At 58.5% G+C, this 2,627-nt stretch overlaps 1 protein-coding gene across 1 annotated transcript; it reads right to left on the bottom strand.

The window, feature by feature from the left end:
• Positions 1-1,283: 1,283 nt before the first annotated feature.
• On the bottom strand, positions 1,284-2,369 carry LOC123067449 (acyl transferase 15-like). The gene has a single exon (XM_044490237.1). The coding sequence runs from the start codon at positions 2,367-2,369 to the stop codon at positions 1,284-1,286; it is 1,086 nt and encodes a 361-aa protein (XP_044346172.1).
• Positions 2,370-2,627: the final 258 nt, after the last annotated feature.

A 2,627-nucleotide genomic window follows, 5' to 3' on the forward strand; every position in this document is an offset into this window, starting at 1 on the left:
AATTGAGTTGAATATTTGATATTTCTTGGAGGAAGGCGTCGGCGTGCTCCTCCCTCGCACATTTGGCCATGACGTTGTGCTCGTCCTTGCAGGGCACGCATACCGCGCAGAAGGGCAGCCCAATCCTCTGTCGCCGGTAGCTCAGAGCATCTCCAACAGCCGCGCTAAAGTGCCGCGCGCAAAAAACCTGTTAGCGCGCGCGCTACGGCTGGTTTTGCGCGCCCGCCTACGCTGGTTCCAGCAGCCGCGCTGAAATGCAGCGCGCGCGTGCCGCTCCAGCAGCGCGCTAAAATGCAGCGCGCGCGACTAGAAATGTATGCATTTTTAAAAGTTAATTTTTTTAAAAAAACTAGATAGATTGCATAGATTAAACGATACAAAGGTATTTTACATCCGAAACATAGATTGCATAAAATAAAAACGACAAACATAAACATAGATTGCATTAACAAAAAAAACTACTCTAAGTCGCTATCATCATCACCACTATCATCCTCGGCGGTGTCATCCGAGGTAGATAGCCAGATGTCCAGCCACCGCTCATCGTTCGGCGTGAAGAACAACCGCCCACCTGCTGCAACGAGGTCGGACTGCGCATTTGCCAACGCCTTCCGCCGACGCCTGTCCAACCGCGACGCGCGGCGCCTTTGCGTGTCCTCCTCGCGGCGCCTTGCCCAGTAGGCTTGCTCGTAGGCGACGTCCTCCGGGTGGCGCTGGCGCCAGTCCGCCATGACCCTCTCGTCCTCCTGGGCGACGAGGAGGCAGCGTTGCCGCTCGGCGTGCTCCGCACGGTCTTCCGCCGTGTTCAGACGAGGCAGAGGGGCGAGGTTGAGCGCTTGCTCGAGCGTGTACACATCTTGGAAGTTCATCTGGCTGCGCGGCCGGCCTAGGCGCCACGCCGCCGCGTCGTACGCGCGGGCGGCCTGTCGCGCCGTCCCGTACGTGTCGAGGGCGAGCCGGAGTTCGCCGGAGCGTATCTCCGCGGTGTAGCTGCCGTTGGGCCGCAGGCGGACGCCGCGGTAGCCGGACGCTCCTCGGCGGCGCGGCGGCATGGCGGCGCGTCGGTGGCGGGGCGCTGGAGCGGCGCGTGGCAGAGAGGGAGAGGGAGAGGGGAAGAGATGTGTGTGGAGAAGGCGCGTGGCGCGCGCAGCTTTTATAGGCGCGCGTGAAGCGGCGCGCCAAATCTTGCGCGCGAGCTGGCGCCTTTTCGCGCGCGCGCAAACGGTTCCCGCGCGCGCTTGTTTCCCGCGGCCGCTGGAGCGCGGCAAACCGCCCCACGCGCGCTAAAAGCTGCGTTTACCGCGCGCGCGCGTCGTTTGGGGCGACTGTTGGAGATGCTGTCGTCCTTGCGGAAGATTGTATCCATGCTGGCGCTGCAACTCATCCATGATGGACTGGTCGGGCATCGGAACCTTGGCACGGTGGATCATTTTCACCAGGTCTACGACGACTCCGTTTGTCACCATGCCACTGGTCGCCGCAACCAGGTGTATGGTGACACAGTTGCCGTAATAGCCCTTCTTGGCCGACGCATACTTGCGTGCATCAGCCGTGAAAGAGAGCATGACGAGGCTGTCCGGGTCGGACCGGATTGCACGGGTCCGGCACCGCCATAGCACCGCGGCCACTGCCTCGAACACCGTGCATGGCCCATCATTGCTACTCATGGAGTACCTGCGTCTGATGCCATCGATTAAGCTAGATGGTCGAGTGATGTTCTGGGACGCCCTCGGGAATGGTTGGAGGGTAGCCGCAATCCGCGCACAGTTTGCGACGGATGCAGGCAGATCGAACATGAGCGAGTCGGCCGATCTGACCGGGACGACGGACGGCGATGGCAGCCCGCGGGCAAGCTCGCCGACCGCCCGGAAAAACTGAGCGAGCCCAATGCCATCGCAGAGTTGGTGGTTCCATGTTAGCCCCACGATACACCCGCCGCAAGAGAAGACCGTCACCTGCATCAGCATCAAAGGCTCCGAGTGGCTGAAACCAACTGCCGGGTAGTAGAGCGCGAGCTCTTCTTGCAGCGATGAGTCACACAGGTCCGCCACGTCCTTGATGGCGCAGTTCGCAGACGCTGCAACGAACGACACGCCCTCGCCAGTGCATTTGATGACGACGTCGCCGGAGGTGGCTCCGGTGGCAAGGCGGCCAGCGATAGGGTAGTAGTGGACTAGTGCTTGCGAGAGCCCTCTTCTTATGATCTCGGCAGGCTCCTGGATGGGATGCTCGTACACACAGAACACCGTCTCCACCATAGGGACTACTTTGTCGTAGGTGGAGAGGGCGATCTCGCTGCCGGTCGCAGTGACCGGCTCGGATGGCTGGACGACCACCAACGGGTACTTATTGATCACCACGCTGCTCATACTGTTCTTTTTTGCTGTTTCGAAAGTTGTAGTGCGTAGTTACTGTATTGAGAGTAGTAGGCATCCAAGTCCCAACTAGCTAGGTTTATATACGAGGGAAAGAGAATTTAAAAGCTACTCGTGTTTTGAGTAGTTAGTGATATGTATAAACTCGCTAATTATATAGTGCCAGCATGATGCTCACGCTCACATCAATTAAAATGATAAGCGTGATTATAACTGGATAATGGTGTAATACATCATCATTGGAAGGTAGAA

This window comes from Triticum aestivum, chromosome 3B (genome assembly GCF_018294505.1).
Source record: "Triticum aestivum cultivar Chinese Spring chromosome 3B, IWGSC CS RefSeq v2.1, whole genome shotgun sequence".
Lineage (NCBI taxonomy): Eukaryota > Viridiplantae > Streptophyta > Magnoliopsida > Poales > Poaceae > Triticum > Triticum aestivum.

Excerpts from the sequence above, each read along its gene's own strand:
- LOC123067449 (XM_044490237.1), bottom strand. The coding sequence starts at position 2,369 with ATGAGCAGCGTGGTGATCAATAAGTACCCGTTGGTGGTCGTCCAGCCA.